The sequence below is a fragment of the Aspergillus pseudodeflectus genome (assembly GCF_044049435.1).
Source record: "Aspergillus pseudodeflectus strain CBS 756.74 chromosome Unknown BJX68scaffold_79, whole genome shotgun sequence".
Classification (NCBI taxonomy): domain Eukaryota; kingdom Fungi; phylum Ascomycota; class Eurotiomycetes; order Eurotiales; family Aspergillaceae; genus Aspergillus; species Aspergillus pseudodeflectus.
Window position 1 is genome coordinate 94524 of NW_027263855.1, and position 18318 is coordinate 112841.

General features: G+C 52.4%; 5 protein-coding genes across 5 annotated transcripts; 3 read left to right on the forward strand and 2 right to left on the reverse strand.

The window, feature by feature from the left end:
* Positions 1-2176: 2176 nt before the first annotated feature.
* On the forward strand, positions 2177-3301 carry BJX68DRAFT_272370 (zinc metalloprotease; the record flags this gene model as incomplete). Its single annotated transcript, XM_071047195.1, has 4 exons — positions 2177-2440; positions 2495-2697; positions 2857-3082; positions 3155-3301. The coding sequence occupies 4 exons, from the start codon at positions 2177-2179 to the stop codon at positions 3299-3301; spliced, it is 840 nt and encodes a 279-aa protein (XP_070893301.1).
* Positions 3302-8729: 5428 nt separating this feature from the next.
* Positions 8730-9631, reverse strand: BJX68DRAFT_202656 (uncharacterized protein). Its single transcript, XM_071037578.1, has one exon. It carries the CDS (start codon positions 9325-9327, stop codon positions 8860-8862), a length of 468 nt encoding a protein of 155 aa, XP_070893302.1. The 5' UTR covers positions 9328-9631; the 3' UTR covers positions 8730-8859.
* A 411-nt stretch (positions 9632-10042) lies between these two features.
* Positions 10043-12119, forward strand: BJX68DRAFT_259045 (uncharacterized protein; the record flags this gene model as incomplete). The annotated part of the gene is made up of 2 exons (XM_071043636.1): positions 10043-10336; positions 10482-12119. 2 exons carry the CDS (start codon positions 10043-10045, stop codon positions 12117-12119), a joined length of 1932 nt encoding a protein of 643 aa, XP_070893303.1.
* Positions 12120-13407: 1288 nt separating this feature from the next.
* On the forward strand, positions 13408-14953 carry BJX68DRAFT_248369 (uncharacterized protein). Its single transcript, XM_071041909.1, has 3 exons — positions 13408-14386; positions 14453-14538; positions 14615-14953. The coding sequence occupies exons 1-3, from the start codon at positions 13985-13987 to the stop codon at positions 14688-14690; spliced, it is 564 nt and encodes a 187-aa protein (XP_070893304.1). The 5' UTR covers positions 13408-13984; the 3' UTR covers positions 14691-14953.
* A 2419-nt stretch (positions 14954-17372) lies between these two features.
* Positions 17373-18020, reverse strand: BJX68DRAFT_272373 (uncharacterized protein; the record flags this gene model as incomplete). The annotated part of the gene is made up of 1 exon (XM_071047196.1): positions 17373-18020. One exon carries the CDS (start codon positions 18018-18020, stop codon positions 17373-17375), a length of 648 nt encoding a protein of 215 aa, XP_070893305.1.
* Positions 18021-18318: the final 298 nt, after the last annotated feature.

The following is an 18318-nucleotide window of genomic DNA, read 5'->3' on the forward strand; positions in this document are numbered from 1 at the left end:
GACAGCCCACGGGACTGCAAACATAGAATTGCACCATGCTGGCCGCTGACAACCGCTTCCTGCAGGAGTTTGTTTTTACAGAGCAGTCTTGAACTGAAGCAAGTGCTATAGTTGCTGGGGTGAATTGTGGATGTATAAGCAGCTTTCTCAGCGCGGTCGAGGCGAGTGTGATGCGAGTGTCCGTGTGCTGCGTTGCGTGCTGCTTTCTCACATTGGCAGCATGCTGATAGTCTGGATAGAATTCAGGGTAGCATTCAAGGCAGTACAACTCTTGGAGAACTGGGCGAGGCCATAGCTAAGACTGCTGACTCCATCCAACCATGTCTCCGAGCAGTTGTCCCCTCCTGCATAATTTCCTCCATCTTCATCCCCCTTGGCCAGATTCCTCGCACTCTCTAAAACTCATCGAGCCATTTTTTCGGAAGAGGTCAGTCACAGGGACATGTAAAGCATAATTGGCGCCCACATTGGCGTAAATGACGCCCGAGGGGCTGCCCTGGAACCTGGCCTGGCGGTGTACTGGTTCATACTTGCCAACCAGGCGTATGCCCTGGTTCCTTACGGGTTAGTATAAACAGGCACTAGGCTCAAAGTACTTGAAAATAACGATAGTTATTTTCATGGCGACATTGCGATAGACGGGAAAAGCAAGCGCTCGCTTGCCTTGGAAACGAGAGTTCCCGTTGATCTCAACGTCGAGTGAGTGCCCTGGCCGCCTGGACTGGTTGGCCCATCATATTGACAGCCACGAACCTTACGTGCCTGAATCACATTTGCAGGCTTTTCTTTTGTGTGTGTTTGTGTGTGTGTGTGTGTGTGTGTGTGTGTGTGTGTGTTGAGATTTGGGGCCGAAAAGTGACGGAGAGTATGCTGATGGTGCTCTAGCCCTAACCGCCAGCTCGCAAGCAGACCTACAACCGCAATCGCAATCACGGTGGCCAGCATCTCCATTGCGCCACCTCGATCTTCTTACACAGGAATATAGAAGAAGAGCGGTGAACTGGCTTTGAACAAGATGAGCAAACCACGTAGTCCATAACTAACTAATTCAAAGCCACCTCTTCGAATCCCTGATCTGCGCGCCGCAGAGTTACTCCGGACTCCGGACTCCGGACCCCACGCTCTGTAGTAAGCGTGGGGTGCTGCGAGGACCCTACATATGTGACTGGGGTGCATTGGTGCCCCTGCATGTGCGCATCTTGCTCATCGAAGATATCAAGTCACTGCATCGTGCGTTTCCTCAAAACCCCAAGCCTCAGGCTCTGGCTCTGGCTCGACATGATATCCTAGAAACTAGTCATCTGCGTGTGACTCGATAGAGTTTCGCTGCGCCAATCTAGGTTCCTTCTCTTCGGACGTCTTCCTATTTCGCCTTTTTACCGGAGTACGGGGAATAATCAGCGGAGAATCAACGGAGCCTAGGGAGTTCCGAATATAAGACACCAGTTCGAGCTGCGGACGTAACCTCGTTTGGAATGACCCCGTGCATACACATACCCCGCTCATACAGGATAGGCGCTGCCACCGCTGATCACAACTTTCTATACATCCATAGATCTCAGGCTCAATGTGTATCTAGGAGATGGTCAAGTGTTCGTGAGCTGACCCATGTCGCGGAGTAGGGTATGCATTCTCTGAACCGACCTCTCAAGGAGCACAGTCCCCAGAACGAGCGGAAAAGACAAGGATCAGAGAGCAACAGGCCCAAATTGGAGCTGCAACTAAACGTACCTCCCTCGGAGTGGCCTGGATTACACTGTCTTCACCCCCCCCCCTTCCTCCCTCCCCGGGCGCATCGACGAGTTAAAATCAACATCCGGAGTCTATCACAAGACAATGTGGCGTGGTAAATTGATCAGAATGGGTATAGATGCGATTGAGGGAGGAGCTCGGGGTCAGACTTGTGTCGGTGTGATTGACATGCATAAGAGGCCAGAGAGAGTACATAATGTGCTCGCGCAGGCAGGTCCTCGATCAAGAAGAAAAAGAAAGCAACGAACAGTGAGATCCCTCTGTAATCCCCGGAGAAGAGTCGTTCAAAGAGCAACTCGACAAGGCTTATAAAGATATAACTCTTCTCTCCTCCCCAAAGACAATATCCAATACCAGCTGGAATCAAACCATCCTAGTCCAAGCTTCCTTCCACCTATCCACCCAAATCTACTTAGCCTACATCATGCTGCTTCCCAGTCCAACTCTTCTCCTATCCCTCGGTCTGAGCCTCACCCTCAGCAACCTCGCATCGGCCTTTTGCGGGACCTCCGAGCCCTCGGAAGCAGGCCTCTCGGTCCACCGCTCATTCCAAGCTCTCGAGGCCGACCGCGCAGCCCAAGGACTTGTCTTTTCTCCGCCCCAGGACGAAAGACAGATCCAGGTTTACGTCCATGTCATTTTGGAGAGTGAGAGCGATAGTGGACTTGGGGATGAGATCGAGGAGCAGGTACGTACCTCCATCGTCGTTGATTTCAACACAAACTAATCATCACCCACCCAGATAACAGTCTTAAACACCCTCTTCGCTCCCGTGGGCTTCACCTTCCAGCTTGCCGGGATAGAGGCAGCCCTGTTTGAGGGCCTCGGCCCCGTGGACCCCGAAGGCGAAAGCAATGCGCAGATCAAACAGCTTCGACAAGGCGGCGTCCGCGATCTCAATCTGTATATTGTGCATGAGATTCAGGATAATGTTGCCGGATATGCGTGCGTTGTTCTTTCTTCTACCCTCACTTCTCTCTTGCACTTTCGTACCTTCGAGCCTTGGAAGCGCCAGCCAGGCCTAAACAGTCCTCCCTATGTGCACCGGTTATACCCCACATGAAAAGTAACCAGCAACGGAACCTGACCCTGAATCGTCTATAGAACATTCCCTTGGGACTACACAACCTCACCCCAGCTCGACGGCGTCGTCATGTCCCGGCCGTACATCCCCGGCGGCTCCGAAGAGGGCTACAACACGGGGAGCATCACGGCGCACGAGGTTGGGCACTGGCTCGGTCTCCTACATACGTTCCAGGACGGCTGTTTTGGCGGCGATTATGTGGATGATACCCCCGCTGAGGCGGAGCCCGCGGTGGGGTGTCCGGAGGTGAGTTATTATTTTTTTGTTGTTATTTTCCCCTCTTATGTGCGTGGTGTTGGCTGATATCTTCTCGCTTAGTCCCGCGACTCGTGCCTGGTTCTACCGGGTTTGGATCCGATCCATAATCATATGGATTATACCAATGATGCGTGCAGGACGGAGTTTAGCCCGGGGCAGATTCAAAGGATGGTGGCTGTCTCCGATGAGCTTAGGCCTTCGCAGTAGGTAGTCAGTGTGGCTGGCTAAGCAGTTTGTGTGACTTGGTATCCTAGTCTATATGCTCGAGTACATGTCTATGGAGAGCTGGGAAGGAGGGAGATGGGTCCACGGTTGTCGCGTGTTGCGTGGAGCTTCTATACAAGAGCAGATACACATGGGAAAGCAATACAGTTAATCGATGTATAAAGTAAGGTATCTGTCCAGATAAAGATACTCCCGTTGGAACAGGCCCATCCCCAATCCGCCCTCTTCTCTTCCAAAAGCCTCGACATGCGTCCAACCACCCCCTTTCTCAAAGCATTGCTTCTGCAAAATGTGAAGCAGGGTAAAGGAGCGGAACTCGCCTGACTGTGCGTGATGCCCTCCGTTACTATCGTCCAGCGGGGTTTCTGGTCTATCCCTATCTTCATCACCACCATCAAGAAGTCTTGCGATATGCAGATCGTCCACTCCTTCCATGTCTTTCCCCAGTTCCAGGAGAAATATGGCGTCCCGTGGAGGGCGGCGGAGACGGTATCCCAGCCAAGTGGCAAACGGCCTTGAATCTGATATCGCTGGTAGGCTTGGTTGGGGGCACCTTGATCAACGGCTGGGCGACTGAGAGATCCGGTGCTCGAAAGGTCATCGTGGTGTCGTTGGTTGCTAGCTGGGTTTGTCACCGTCACCTTCCTGGCCCCCTCTATTGAAGTGCTCCTTGTTGGTGAGCTCTTGTGGCATGTCTCGCTTCCACCTCCTGCTTATTGTAGCTGATGCTCATGCACAACAGTTCTACCCAACAGGCCTCGTCGCAATGTTCCACAAGATTCTAGTGATCAGCTTCCCAGGCGTAGCATCCAAGTCGTCCGCCATCCACAGGACGCAGTGCGCCCTGCTGATGGTCTAGCTCTTCTTCTACTATAATGAAACCAGGGCCCTTAACCAATTCCTCGCTGGGCAAAATCTAACGAATGATACTCTATCTATAGGCTGCACAATCCGCCCAATCCCCTACGCACTCGCCGCCAAAGTCGGCGCAAGCAATCTGCGCGTTAGGACAATTACTCTGGGGGCCGGCGTACATACTACATTCTTGTCCACAGTAACCTCGGTCGTTGCGCCGTGTATGCTCAATCCGGCCGAGGGAAGCCTGAAGGGAAAGGCGGTGTTTACGCTGTGTCTCATTGTTTACGAGAAAGGTTGAATCATTTGTGTCATGAGAGAGTGCCTGCGGGGAGGTTTGGGGTCCAGAAGGGCAGATTTCAGCAGTTAAGCTATACCATATACTCTGGTCGTGGGAAGTTTTTACCTGTTGGGGTTTGCTAACACGGCTGCTAAGTTCTTTCGCATGGGTCCTGGATCATGCATATATGGCGATCTGATCCTGATTGGTTGGAAGAGGTACATACGCTCTCATGTACACCCTCGTAGTGCATGACCCCGAAAAACTACATTTCAATATCCGCAAAAATCCCAATCAACTCACGAAACCTGCAAGCCCAAAGAATGGCCCCGCAGACGCCACCTCCACGACTCGACTCAACTTCCCTACTCATCCACCGACATACACAGGATATGTCCAGGTTCGTTTCCAAGATCTTTCAAGAATGTGATGGAGGCTTCGGACGTTTCTGCCCAACGTCCCGCCATCCCGGTTAAGCAAACACAAACAAGATAGCATCGAGGACAATGTCTACGCGGGTCAGCCGCGCACCGCCCTCTGCATTATGCCCGAGCAGATGCGGAATCCCGGTCTAGGTCTGTGCTTGGAGTAGTTGCTATCTATAGCATAGCATCACACGCGAGGGAAGAGCAAAGAGGTGGGGAAAGTACCGTGCATTATCAGGGGTGTTTGTAAGTGTTTAATGACGATATTGTAGAATAATATGGCCATTAACTATGCGTACTAGTAAATATTCCATCTGCTCTGTCCGCGGTTTGTAAACGTTGGTAGGTAGGTAGATGCCTGGGGAGCGAAAAGCGTATGTCCCACCAGATGAGGATGAGCAGATATAGCTTATTTGAGCTCGAGATTGAAGCGAGACTCGGCTGCATTAAGGCTAGAGGTAGATGGATGTATATAATTGTACGTTGTAGCGAGCAAGAAAGAAACATCATTTACCTAGACATTTAATGGCCTGGCCTGTATCCAGGCGAGGCTATTAGACGACAGGAGCGCGAGTCGGAAGGACGAAGGAAAGCGACCACCAACGCTATCTATGTCAATAGTTCCTTTTCCCGGGCGTTCACTTGAACGCTACCGTTCTACTGAGGTAGAATCTCCTACGCATGCGGCTTGCTGGGATGGGTGCCGATGTGGAGGAGCTCAATCAATTCAACAAGCTCCGGTCAGCGAGCTCAGCTCAGCTGTGCCAGCTGTAAGGTTAAGTTTTGGATTCAGTTGCCCTTGTATGGTAGAAAGGTAGGTAGGCCCGGACACTAAGAGGGGGAAGGGTTCGAACGAACCGAAGCATGCCTCAACAAGGCGACGGGGCGTAGCTAGCTACCCAGCTAAGTATCGTCAACCAAGTAGATAAAGTCAGCCATCGCGGCAGAAGGATGAAGGATGAAGGATGAAGGACTAACCGACTGCCTTGCTAACTCCGAAGCACACAGATAACTGCGTACGAAGATGAATACGTACCAAGCCCTCGTCATCCCGTAGCTAGATTGCACAGCCTGATCGGGTGATGGTTGGGTTAGCGGTGCGGTGTAGCAGCTCGCTTACCAAGTTTACCTATCTATCCATCGATCGATCAGCAGGGTCAGGGTAATAATGGCAGCTCAAGGCGATCATGCGGGGTGGGTGTGCGGATGCGTGATCAGGCTTGGGCTCGTGTCGCGGGGCGCTCGGATCGCCTTTCTGGTCGCGAACCCGAACCCTGGACTCGTTAACCTAGAAAATCACGCCCAGGCAGCGGCACTTTGACCGAAACGGTTTCTTGCATCGGACGATTGAGATGGGTAGAGCCTGGGCGGGTAAAGGGGTGCGGAAGAGAGGGTTCGATGGGTAAGGCAGACATGACACGGGATGAGATGGGATTGAAGAGATGGGATGGAAGGCGATGCAATAATCAGGCATCAGCATCGATACCTTATTGGGTTCTGCAGGGGCTCGGGGTTCCGGGATGTCTGGGGTCAGAATGAGGTGAAGTGAGGTGAGGCTGTGGCTGGACGAGAGCCTGCTGAGGCTTCGGGCGTTGGGCTGAGAAGATTGGGTTGGGTTGAGCCTCGTGGATGAGGAGTTTAGCTGGGAAAATCCCTGGATATATATGCGGCGTCCTAAGAACTGCGTTCCGATCGTTGGGCCACCCCTCGATAATAAGGGTATCGCAGAATGCTGGTACGAAGAGTGTTTTCTGTACCTTGATATACAGTTCGAGGGAAGAAATAGTTATATAGATACTCCGTATCACTCAGTTGATCTTGTACAATGCCAAGCACTGGCGCTCCCCCGCGTAGCATTCGAGGGCTTAAAAGGCACGCAATGTGTACCTGCCTTTGAGCAATACAGCTCGGAGGCAAAGCTGTCGGGGTTCGATTCTCCCAGTAGTCTTCAAGGGGTTCTGTGTTTGCCAGGCTGACAAGTCCGCTTCAACGAGCTAGAGTACTGCGTATGAAACCGAAGAGCAAAAGTAATCATAATGCGGAGAAAGTCCATGCGTAGTAAGGGTTCAGCAAGTAGCCCATTCGTACCGCCGGGAGTACCTAACCATATCGTGCAGATTGCGCAGAGACAGTCACGGACACAGGGGGCTGGATCTGAATACCAGTCGTGGCACTAACATTAACCGGAGATAAGCTATGGTGTTTCTGACGAGGTGTGTGGCTTTGATAATTCTATCCAAAGCCCGAACTATGAAGATCAACTCGGACCAGACTTGCTGCATAATGCCCTAAAAGATAGACATGGCTTGATTGAGACTCGAGAATTCCAAGGTAACACATGACTTCGAGGCGTGACTGGGATTTGGAGAAGCAAAGCTCTTGATGATACCGAAGTCATCCTCATTGTATAGCTGCAGTAACAGACTACGAGGCGGCAAAGACCGTCACATATTCAGGCGCGGCGAAAAGCCATTCACCACTAAGAGGATAGGCGCGATGGAGCGCCGACAGAGTCTTGCCTGGTCCGTGCCCACGTAGCTGGCAGGCTGGCCGCTGGTCAAGCTTGAGTATACTCATCAAGCTACGCGAAAAAGCCTATCTATGCTGTATCAATATCTTGCCCAATGCCAAGGTCTCTGGAGGCATTCCATGAAAGAGGCCGTTCGGGAATCACCGGATACTAGGATATAGGTAGCGAGAAGGACATGGATCTGAATAGTTAGTTGATGGCCCCATTGAAAGCTTGCATCGAGTTCTGACGAGCGGAAGCTTGCGGAGTAGACCCGGTGCATGGCCGAAAACTTTCACCCGAGCGAAGTAAGAGCGGACCAGGTTGCGAGACGGATATCGTTTGCATGTACTTCCAGTCTTAAAGAGCCGGGCGCACCTCACCTTCCGTCTTGTATCACTAGATTGCGCTACTGAGCTGCTCTTTGAAGACTCGAAGCTGCTCTCTCAGTCTTACGCAACGCTCCGGTTGAGCCCGGCCCTTGGATCGGAGAAAATACCGGATCTGCATGCGTTAATTAACATTTTCCCGTGCTGGGCCTCACATGACTCGCGGAACTGAACGGTCCTGGTTCGATGCTGGCGCAGAACAAGATCCTCTCATTTCGTCACCAATTTTCACCGGGCGAATCTGCCGAGCAATCTCCGTTGAAGAATGAGCGTTTTTGAATGGATCCGATGTGGGCCTTAATTCCGGGTGTAGAGTTGGAATCGGTGTTTCGAAACGTTCGATGAGGGACAATCGAACATCACGTGATTTCTCACCACGTGAGATCCACGATTTGGATCCACCTTGAGCCTGAAAACGATTATTTCAAGACAGTCATCAGAGTCTACTCCGGAGTATATCCCAAGAGCGGATCTGAGTTGGAATGGAATGACGCAGAGACCCTGGCAGAAAGCGCATTTCCCTGTTTTGTCTCAGCCATCTTTGTTGTATAGACTGCCATGCTCGATCTCCGGGATCGGGAGCACCGAGAAGCTCGAACCTTGGTAATCTCCCGTCTGGTACCGACCGTTTGTCCCATTGGGTACATATCTTAGAAATGACCTCGCATGTTTTGAACCTTGATGCGCCGTGTTCCAGAAGAGCGAGGACGGACTGCGTGCAAGGTTGCCTGAATTGGCCGGTGTCGCGACGGCGCAGCTCCCTGGGCCGCTGGGCGACAACGGAACACCCGCCGAAGAGTTTGATGTCGGCTGGCTCGTCATGCGCAGAGTAATAACCGACTGAACCGCGATGCTCGTCCAGCAAGGTCCCTTATCGTCAAGCAGTCGTTGGGCGCAGGTTCAGGGTGATGGAGGGAAAGAAACCCGAACGGGTGTAGCCCAGAACAACGTGGCACCCGGAGAGTCGAGGGGGAGACTTGAAACCGTCCCGAGTGGCCTGCAAAGTTGACACACGGTCAGTTGGAGAACCACTCACACCGGTTTGATCTTGGGCTGGCATACATACAGGAAATCCTTGGATTTTAATCACTGCAAGAGGCCACAGCGCAGAACCGCAGTACGCGCGCCCCCATGGCTGAGCACGAGAAAAGAGCCCACAACCTGAAAGGCAACGGAAAGACGTTGTCGAATAAACGGGCACGAGAGGCTGCGAGATCAAACTGGCAAGAGTCTGAGAGTGTCCCAGATGACTGAGCATGGCAGGTCAGCATCTGCAGTCGCTGGTCGGAGGTGCGGGCGCGCGATCCGTTTGGGCGCCTCACTTTTTGTCTTCTCCATCCCGCCGTACCACTCCTATTCTTACTATCGCCAACTAGTCGAGTGACGACTTGTCCAACTCCTGACACTGCCAACTTTTCCTCTCCTGGGCAGCTCCAGTCCAGCGGCCACTCAGAGCGTGTCACCGACTCCTTTTTCTCCCGCTTCTTTGCCCCAGGCTGCTTCAGGCTCGGGCTGGCACTAGCGCTCTGATCTTCGACCAAAATATCCATCCATCGACAATTTCCTTTTTGACCCTTTTCGAGGAAATGACCTGCCCATCCGCAACACCGTTCCTGAGTCCAGACCTCCCCACGTCATCCAATGATCCCCTCTGCTTTCGAGCTTCCATGAACTGCTCGTACCTTTAGCACCACTAGTCTTGTACCTTGGCCTCCCAAGACTCATCCTGACCCCGTAGTGTTAGCCAACTGAGGCTAACCCGATCCTGGCGGGTGGGCGTGGATCGATCCATGATATCTTCTGCCTTCTTCCCTTCATCCTCGTCTTGATCATTTCCCAGTCCTTGTTGGGAATTATCATCTGCTCCATATCCTCCTGCTGCCTCTTCCCATCTCAGCCTCTTCGTCGCTGCCCACCTCCACACTTTGTGCGACCATACCTCCAAGCTGTTTTCTCTGCTTCCCTCCATCCACCGCACCTTCCCAGTACATCGTTTGTTCCTTATCGGGCCTTTATCTTTATCGTCGCTCCCTCTCACAGTCTGTCTCCCCACCTTCTGTCCCTCTGCTTCCAGCGACGAGTCTGTTGCGGAATGGCATCAACAAAAAATACTGATTGATTCCTTCAGACCCCCCGACACCCGTCCTTCAACCCCATACAGTCATCTTGATCTTCATCTTCGCGCTGACAGCAGTTCTTCCCATCTCATCCGAGAGACCAACCGAGGAGAACACAACCAACACCACCATGCCCTCAACAGTCGCCATGGCCGACGACGAACTCTTCACAAGGGCGATCTCTGGGTACCGGGACGCTTTTTTGGATCAATACTCCCACCTTCCGGAAGAGCAGCGCAATCAACTCTGGAGTCAGAAGCTGAGTCAGTTCATGCCCCCGGCAGCTGTTTCACCAGCCGCATCCGCCTATCGACCAGTATCGGGTTCCAGCATCCTTGGCCAAAACACCACCTCTTCTGAAGATTCTGGGAAACGGACACGACAGGACACTCCGCGGACGCTACCTGGTTCTGGACCTCCACCGACAAAGAGACGAGTCACCGTATGTGATCTACCTTGGTCTTCTCCTCCCGTCCCGCCTCTTCTGCACCTCTCGTTCCCACCCATCCTTGCTCCTGCTGCGCTACCTCCGTCTCTCCTTCACTCTCCTCTCTCCCGCCAACAGTCCCTGGATTGACACTTGGCAGAACTCGGATCCTCCAGAGCGCATTGAAATGACGCGCGGCCTCTCACATGCGTCCTCCTCCCCTGTACCGGAATCGACCTGGCAACTCTCGAGAACAATGTCACAGACGGCCAACGCTTCCTCCTCCGGCTCTGGATCAGCTCCCCGACCGACACTTATGGTTCGTTCGCAGAGTCAGCAAGTCCCACTGTCATATCAGCACTCTATGACATCCATGGCCCAGTACCGTAACTCTTTCGGACACCAACGACGCACCCTCGAAGACGTCAGCGAGTATACTCCGTCCGAGTACACCAAACACTGCTTGGGCGATTTTCAGGGCCAGACTCACGCATCCCCCAACTCTATGGCGTTTTCGACAACCCCTGTGCAAGTTGGATCACAACACCGGAACTCTCTACCTTCGCAGTTCCTCCCCTCTGGCCCTACCGAGTTATCAGGCGGAGAACACTTGGCCACGACCTCCGCTGAACCCACGCTATCCGCTGTTGACATGACCCGCAGCAAAACAACCGACTCAATATGTGGCGGTGTGGGAATGATGCGCGTCGATTCCTTAGGCGCAAGTATTGACCCAGAGTATTCCTTTGCCATGCCTCCCTCAACATTTCCTCCAAACCCAGCTTTGAATATCCCCTTATCAAATACCACTACACCCACTTCGCAAGAACTTGTTCATCAAGACCCGTATAGCCTTGCTGCACCAATATCCCTGCCATACTCTTACTCAGTCCCATCCACGACATCTATGCCTCTTGTCAGTCACTCTACTGCCATTGATATGAACCCTTCTGTGGCTAGCGGAAGCGATGCGATGTCAAGTCCGCAACCGTCTAGAGCCGCGCGAAGAACGCAAGAGCAGATTGTGCACAGCGCTAGGCCGATCGCTCCCAAGACAGAGTCTCAAAGCAGCTCCCCACCCAAGGTGGCCGAGCATAAGATGATCCGCATCTCATCCTTGGACGGCACATCAAAAGAAGTTGCGGCTATTCCCAAGGCCTCCATTCAAAGACCCCCTCGTCAAAAGACGTATTGCACGATGTGCAACGATCAGCCCGACGGGTTCCACGGCGAACATGAACTGCGTCGGCATATCGAGCGTGTTCATGCCGTAGTCCGAAAAGTGTGGGTGTGCGTGGACATCTCGCCGGACAAGAAGTTCCTGGCCAACTGCAAAGCCTGCCGAAATGGCAAGCGGTACGGCGCCAACTATAACGCTGCTGCTCACCTTCGTCGCACCCACTTCAACCCCTGCCAGCGCGGTCGAGGTGGTCGTGGCAAAGACAGTGAAAAGCGAGGCGGAAAAGGCGGTGGCACCAACCCGCCTATGGATGTTTTGAAGCTCTGGATGGTCCAGAAAGAGGAGTTCGTCTACGAGAACGCTCCTAACTTTACCCTTGACCAAGAGCCCTTAGGTGACGATTTGATGCCCGTCCCGCTCAACTCGGTAGACGAGTCGTCATTCACCGATTCAGCCGAGGATCTGTCCTCGCAGGGGCTGAACTCCACCAGCGTGACGGGCTATGATGCCTTCGCCTCATACCCAGCGATGGGCATGGACCCGTCGTCATTTGAGAACACTTGCTATCTTGAATCTCAGCCTCTGCCTCTAGTGCCTGAGGTCGGTTCGTACGTTTGATTCGTGTTCCCAGTTTGTTGCTTTTACTAGACTTTTACCCATTCTTGTACACACTTGGCGTGCTTTTACAGTGTCACAGGAGTGTGGATTGTTCTTGAGTTTTCTCAATTCTCGTTCCATCATGGCTTGTTCTGGGGGTTTTTTTCCTTCGATTCTCATACATCCTTCTGAATTTTTTCTCATTTCTTGATCTTCTTTGCAGCGGTGCTCCCTCACCATTTTTCTCTTCTCTTTTCTTTTCTTGGGATATCTCTTTACAATCTCTTTTTCTCCTTTACTCTTTTCCGATATTGCTACCTCCTCGAGAGTCTGCTATCCAGGTTCTTCGACCTGGTAGTCTGCCTCCAGGATGGATACGACATAATGCATGATGAGCAGTGAACAGTCGACGAGGCTATGTTCTGAATATACAGATTCGGCGAAGAACCCAAACAGAACCATCCGCGCCTTTGCCGCACCCATGATGGGAAGCGAAAGAGCGCTCTCCCCAGCTTACTGCTACGACGTTGGCAGTAATTCAATTCCAAACAGGCTCGTGTGTTGTACTATCTCTGTGTGTTGCTAAGTGTGCAGGAAACTCCCGGTGATGATGATGATAATGATGTTGAGAACAACGAGACAGAAGAAAGCGGTAGCAGCGAGCCACATGAGAGTCTGTTAGTCAGTCGGTCATCCCAGGCCAGGGCGAGGAAGCAAGTCGTGCCGGTAATCCGGAACGCGGCGATTCTTAAAAGGGACATGGCTATAATTGGGTGTCGGCGGTGACTGATGCAGTGGGCCCTTCTGGTCCTTGGACCCTCTTTTTGCGGTCCAGGACCCTGGGAGAACTGACTCTTGTTGGCTCGTCACTAACCTCTTTGAATCTCAAAGCCACGCATACCGGCGACGGTGGCACAGCAGCCAAATGGCGGGAGTACTTAACGCAGTACCAATCCACCTGTGTGGCTAGGGGCCCGCAGTTCAGTCGTTGATCTGTACTAGGACGAGGCTGAGCAGACGACGGGTTTGGTCTGTACCAACGCTGTATTGATTGTAATTATTACTTTTTGACGTTCTAGCGGGCGTAATTATTTCTCTCCTTGATGGAAGGTTTATGAATCAATAAGCACTCGATTACCCACCGGTATAATACTATTATTCCAATAGTTCGCTGGCGATAGTGATCACAATGGACAAAGCCATGGTTGAGGCGGGATGGTCGGCCGGGCCCAGGCGTATCAGTCGGTAATACCAGGCCGGGCGGTAAACCGGTAAATGCAGGGAAACCAGTTGGAGTGCGTGGACAAGACCCCGAATGATCTCGCAACCATGAGGAGAGCACCACGAGAATCTTAGCATCTTCCCTTTATTAATCTCGACTCAGTCACTCGTGCCGAATTTTCAAGATATTCTCCTCCTCTTCCCTCTCCCTCTCTCTTCTCCACCCCCTCCCGTCTCATTCCTCCCTCAGAGTCTCCCCTTCTCGTCCTCTTCCCCGACGACCGACCGCGCCGACCGACGACCCCTCTCGATCGGAGAGACCCCCTTCTCGACAACCACCATTTCCTCCTAAAACTTGGCATTTTCTTGGAAATAGACCCCTCCCTCGCATCATTGGCTCTTGCCCGTCACCCCAAAGGCCGAGAAGCGTTCTTTTCCAGACCCTTCGTCATCTTTCCTTTTTCTTTTGCCCGGGCGGACCGCGCTGTCGATCTTGAATTTCGCGCACGCGGACTGACACCGCCGACGTCTCCGACGACAGCGACAACGACGACTCCCACGGCGACGACTTCGGTTTCCTTCACTTTTCGCTCGTTGCTGCGCAATCATGAGCGCTAATCAGTACTATAACCAGGGGCCTCCGGGGCCTCCACCTCAAGCTACGTATGTACTATCCGCGTTGGAGTTCTCTGGGTCGATTTGTTGCGCTTGCGGCGAGCTCGGTCGCGATGGTGATGGTGAAGGGCGTGGCCGTGGGTGTCGCGCGATTGAACTGGATTGATTGCATAGCATGCACTTCGCCTGGTCCGGACGAGCAAATCCCGGCGCTGTCCTTTAGCTACCTTTATTTCGCGAATATACTAACGAGCCTCGTTCGTTGCAGATATCAAGGCCAAGGTCCGCAGCAGGGCTACCCTCCGAGTCCACATGGCCACGGCTACCCTCCACAAAATTACCCCCCACAGAACTACCCCCCGCAGCAGGGGTATCCTCCGCCGTCTCAAGGTTGGGGGCCGGGACCCGGTCAACATCCACAGCCCTATCCGCCGTCGCAAGGACAACCGCAGGTACGAGAAACCTCGAACTAGGGCGAGACGAGCTAGATAACTGATTGGCGATTTTGTGTTGCGCAGATGGCCTACGCGCCGCCACCACCTGGGCAAGGACAAATGCCACCGAAACAACCAGAAAAGAAGAGCGGCAACTGTTGTAAAGCCTGGTATGCTGCGCCTCCCTTCACACTGGTGTGTCGTGCGACAAAGCCATCTTCCTTGCTAACAACTCTGTCCCTACAGTTTAGCGACGCTCCTCTGCTGTTTTATTTGCGAAGAAGGGGGTGAGTGCTGCCTCGACTGCTGTGAGATGTGTTGATGGATAGTCGATATGATCCCTGCGAGATAATGATCTTTACACCTTTTTGCTATTCGCATGCTACTGGGCTGCTTGGAGTTGGATATATATACTTGTACTACACTATTTATCTTTACTTATATACAGCGCATGACTACTTCCTTTACTCTCGTAATATCTTAGTATTTTTACTACTTGTCACTATTCCAAGGCGCGTGTTGGTGCGATCATTTTGATAATGCCTTGTATTATACTTCAGGATCAAATAGTACTTGTTATTGTATGGTATCCTAAACAGGCCACCGAGGTGGATGATGTTGGATGTTTGTACTAATATTACCTAGTTTGAAAATCTCACGACAAATCAGCATCCCTGGCTGGCACTGAGGAGACACTTTCAAGGTTTGCCCAACAAACTCGGGGAGAAATGTTATGCGGCATGGCAGACTTCCACCTCCAACATCCGGCTCCCCCACCAGGGTCCAAGTGTGCACTTTCACTCTCTTTTTTTCGAAAATTACTTCGGCTGGCGGTTTAGCAAGCATAATCCTCGACATTTGTGGGATAAATTGCCATTTGCTATTCGATTGGATACAGGCACCACACGCGCCACCGAATTTCAATGTCCACACCGACTCTGCGGCCTCCACCACAACGGTAGCCAAGAACGACGCGGCGAATCTTCCTACTTTGAGGTATTGAATGTGAACCCACTCATTGGTGCATTGTCAATTCCCATCTGAAACCCCGAGCCCTGGCTTCCGAACGACATGTTTGGCGGTTGGGACAGCTGCGGCATCGGCCTGGGCCTCTTGCACCTTTGCCAAACGCCCATCGAGCAACCTCCGTGAGGCTTCGAGTGCTTCCTGCTCCCTCTCCAGCAGGTCTGGTGTTTGTTCTTCCTCGAAGGCTGGATCATCGTTGCCGGCAGTGTCAAGCATCTGGCGTCTTTTGCCTACGCTGACGAGTCGTTGATCCGCCGTTTCAATCGCGGTGGTCTTTTCTCACTCCCTCGTTGATATGATTTTGTTTATTTCCTCGGTGATGTGCGTGTTGCGGATGGAGCTCTGTTTATATGACCATCGTACGCCGTTGTCCTGTAAGTGGGTTATTTGTGCCGTGCAACTCACACGGACGCCGTGGTGATCATCACGCTGATACTAATCTTGTAGGCCTGGCGCTGGTTTGACATGGACTTGACTTCGGATCGCTTGAGCAGGCCGATGCTCGCTTTGCCCCGCATTGACAGCTCTCCGCCATCGTGCTGCGAGTGTCTCGTCCAGTGACAAGGTTTGGTCCTGTACACGGCACACGATTGAGCACATTCAGTGACCTTACCTTCAATCCCATTTCCGCAATAGGAACCCCAAGAGACTCCCAGTCTCTGCTTGCCAGCCTCTGAAGAGCGGTCAAGGTCGATTCAACAGACGAGACCTCCGCGCCCAAAGCCCCGATGGCCTCTGAGACATCCCTGATGCTCCGTATGTCATGGTGAAGAAGCCTTCATCCATACAAGTCTGGTGCAATAACTTCGACAATGCCTGCTACGATACCTAGCGGACCACTTCTTGATCTTGAAGGGGGCCAGCTGCGACGGGGCCGAGAGGCAAGGAACTTCATCATCCTTACGTAGCAAATAACATTCAATCAGATCCTGCTGGAAAATCCGGCCGCGTCGAGCCTTCTGTCAATTATGAGCTTCTTTGATAGACTGGGAATACATGGGTGTCTTCTTCATCCTCGGGGTTGGGTTGCTGGCCAGGTTGAGAGCGAGTAGCACCTCGCGAACGAACAGCTTGAGGACAACCTCCAGACCATGGTGGGCTACTCACTTGTCTCTATAAGCGTGGGTCGCTCGAGTTTTGAGATTCATCGGCTTGGTCAACTTGCCACATGACAATCGCTCCAAGAGCATGGGCAGCTTCACCCTTGGAGGCTTCAGTCTATCCGCATCCTTGCTTTTCAATTTCCACTTCCTTGCAACGAGAATCAAGAAAAGTGTCAATTACTTCTTCCGCGCGTCAAGTGAGCGGCAGCAGGCTTGCTAGACACTGACTACGCGAGTTCTGGCAACTGCCGAAAGCCAACTTATGGGCAATCACCCCAACATTCTAGAAGACTTCCAACCTAGGAGTGGCTTTTTGTAACCAGGTCAAATTAAGACGGGCATAAAAATCCTACGCAAAGTTCTATCGGCCAGGGAGACTGACTATGTTAGGAGCTCATCAGCCTAATACGCTGGTGAGCATGTGGAAACTCGCTCTCGAGCTGAGAGACCGAAAGTACTCCGAGGCCTTGCAGCCTCTTTGGACTTCATATCAGCATCTAGAGCAGGAACTTGGGGCAGATAATGATACAACTAAGATGGTCAAACCTGACCTCGAAATTTCAGAGGTGCGCAGTTCCACCCCATGTCTATTCAGCTTGTAATTCTAATGAGTCAATAGAAGGGCGTATTCGCAATATGGGTGCACCTGCCAGACTTTGCAGGCATGAACTCGGTCTGTGCTTACGTCGCAAAGCAAGCAATTGTCGCCTCACATATTCCAGGTCACTACTATGAGCAGATTAACGATGGGCAAATGATCCACCGCCAGCGACAGTATACAATTCCGCGTCTACTTTGGCCGCTCTTGTTCACTTTCTAGATGCTTGACTACATCATCCGTTGCTCAGAAACATCAGAGGAAAGCATCATCTCATTCATTCCCCGGTGATTCCCAGACTGTCAATCATCTCTCTCAACACTGCCTCCGCATCCCTCCTCATCCTCTCCCTAAAAGCCTCAATCTCCCTGAACCCCTTCTCCGCCTCCTCTTTAACCTTGCACCCAAACCCAGCGAAAAACTCCCTATCGATTCTGGAATACCGATTCTCGTGCAAGACATCAAACTCCGCATCCGCCTCTCCAGCTTCCACCCCCTCCCACACCCTCCACACAGCATGCACCTCAATCAATCCCCGGAGCGCCATCATATACAACACCTTCACCACAAAGATCTGCGGCTGCGTCGCGTCCACGGCGTAGAAGCACTCGTTCTCAAAGGTCTGAAGGTCCTTGCCCTGGATCGTCCCGAGGACTTGCACGGTGCTGAAATATAAGGATTCGTGGTCGTGGGCCTCGAAGTCCTTCTTTATCTCCATTCGGTGGTGGTACGCGATGTTCGACTCGGCGGGGCCGCCGAAGGAACTGTACCATGTGCACGAGGCAGGCCTGGGTGGGTGCGGGCGCAGGATTAGGACCCAGGATGCGGAGAGGGGGGTTCTGTTGGGATGGATCGCTAGATGGAGGGTGTATTCTGTTTCTGTTTCGGGAGTGGGTGAGGAGGGGATTCTGTGTGGCATTATCATGGTGACAGAGAGCTAAATTGGGGCGTGTTAGAGTTGAGTGGGATGAAGGATGGAAGGTGACAGGTGACGACAGACTGCAGACTGGTATGAGAGAGCAGAGTGATGGGGAGGGGTTATATATGCCCCCCTGCGTTTGTCTGGCTTTGTTCTGGGACTGCATGGGGCCTCTTTGTCTCCTTTGTCTCTTTGTTTGACGTGGTATAATTCCTTTGTCTTGCTGCCTCTGGTATACGGCAGTGCACTGCATTCAGGGAGTTTGGGTGTATTAGATCAACGAAATTAGTACTGTTGCTGAACA

Excerpts from the sequence above, each read along its gene's own strand:
- BJX68DRAFT_202656 (XM_071037578.1), bottom strand. The coding sequence starts at position 9,327 with ATGGATATTTTGGTCGAAGATCAGAGCGCTAGTGCCAGCCCGAGCCTG.
- BJX68DRAFT_248369 (XM_071041909.1), top strand. The coding sequence starts at position 13,985 with ATGTACTATCCGCGTTGGAGTTCTCTGGGTCGATTTGTTGCGCTTGCG. Across the intron at positions 14,387-14,452 it reads CGTCGCAAGGACAACCGCAG|ATGGCCTACGCGCCGCCACC; the intron begins GTACGAGAAACC and ends TGTGTTGCGCAG. Across the intron at positions 14,539-14,614 it reads GGCAACTGTTGTAAAGCCTG|TTTAGCGACGCTCCTCTGCT; the intron begins GTATGCTGCGCC and ends CTGTCCCTACAG.